Below are 1,268 nucleotides of genomic sequence, written 5' to 3'. Positions count from 1 at the left end.
TGAATATGGAATCACAAACTTTATACTTAAAAATATTGCTGATAGTCCCTCCCTCTAATGATATTATTTAATTTATCTATGTCTTCTGGCACATATCCAACTTATTTTAAAAAATGTATGGTTACTCCTATTCATAAACAGGGAGATAAACTATTGTGTAGTAATTATAGACCAATCTCCCTATCATTAACCTTGTCTAAAATCTATGAAAAATGTATTAAATATAGAATTATATCATTTCTAGACAAAAACACATTTTTTTCTAATAATCAATTTGGGTTTCTAAAGGGAAAATCTACAAGAGATGCCCATTTTTTTCTTAACAAGTATGTGCATGAACATCTTGACCAAAATAATAAAGTATTAGGTATATTCCTAGATATTAAGAACTATAAGAAGGCATTTGATTGTGTGAACCATCAATTATTACTTTAATAAATTAAATTATGCTGGAATCCGAGGTATTGCAAATAAACTAATTAGTTCATATCTAAGTGATAGACATCAAATAGTCAAAATTAATGATAAATTAAGTCAGTCTTTATCAGTCAACCATGGTGTACCTCAGGGAACAGTCTTGGGTCCGATATTTTTTATTCTATATATAAATGGTTTACTTAATATTAATACAGAAGCTGAAATTATGTGTTTTGCTGATGACACAGTTATTCTTATACATGATAAAAATATAGAAGAATTATATATTAAAGCAAATGTTATTTTTAATACTGTTAAATCATGGTTTAATAACAATCTTCTTGAGTTAAATCTGAATAAAATCAAACACATTGTTTTTAACGTAACTAATATTGATATTCAGAACAATTTAAAAATCTGTGAACATTCAAACATGTGCCTAGCGAATAATGACCTAAACTGTGCATGTGTATGTATAGAAAACGTTAATTGTATAAAGTATCTAGGATTATAATTATATTGAATCGCGTTTAATATGGAAAAATCAAATTGAACATTTAATATCATTAAGTCGTAAATTCTTTTATATTTTTCGTAACCTTAGATCTATACTCGATAAAATACAATTAAGAATAATTTATATCTCACTCGTTCAATCAGTTATTACGTATGGTATTGAGAGTTGGGGTTGATGTTGGTAAATGATACTCATTTAAATAAACTAAAAACAATTATGAATAAATTAATTAAATTTATATTAAAATTACCTAGTTACACAAGTACTGATACTATATATAACGAATTAAATGTATTTAATTTTGATAAGCTGTTTAAAAAAAGTGTATTATTAC

General features: G+C 25.3%; 1 protein-coding gene across 1 annotated transcript in view; it reads right to left on the bottom strand.

Moving 5' to 3' along the window:
- Nucleotides 1-1,073: 1,073 nt before the first annotated feature.
- Nucleotides 1,074-1,268, bottom strand: part of LOC100569698 (protein split ends-like) — a 10,953-nt gene continuing 10,758 nt past the window's right edge. The window contains exon 7 of the mRNA XM_029491009.1: nucleotides 1,074-1,138. Coding sequence (XP_029346869.1) covers nucleotides 1,074-1,138 — 65 coding nt within the window. The remainder of the gene's footprint in view (nucleotides 1,139-1,268) is intronic.

Source organism: Acyrthosiphon pisum, chromosome A2 (genome assembly GCF_005508785.2).
Source record: "Acyrthosiphon pisum isolate AL4f chromosome A2, pea_aphid_22Mar2018_4r6ur, whole genome shotgun sequence".
Classification (NCBI taxonomy): domain Eukaryota; kingdom Metazoa; phylum Arthropoda; class Insecta; order Hemiptera; family Aphididae; genus Acyrthosiphon; species Acyrthosiphon pisum.
The sequence above is the reverse complement of the archived record's forward strand: the minus strand, read 5'-3'. Positions and strand labels throughout refer to the sequence as shown.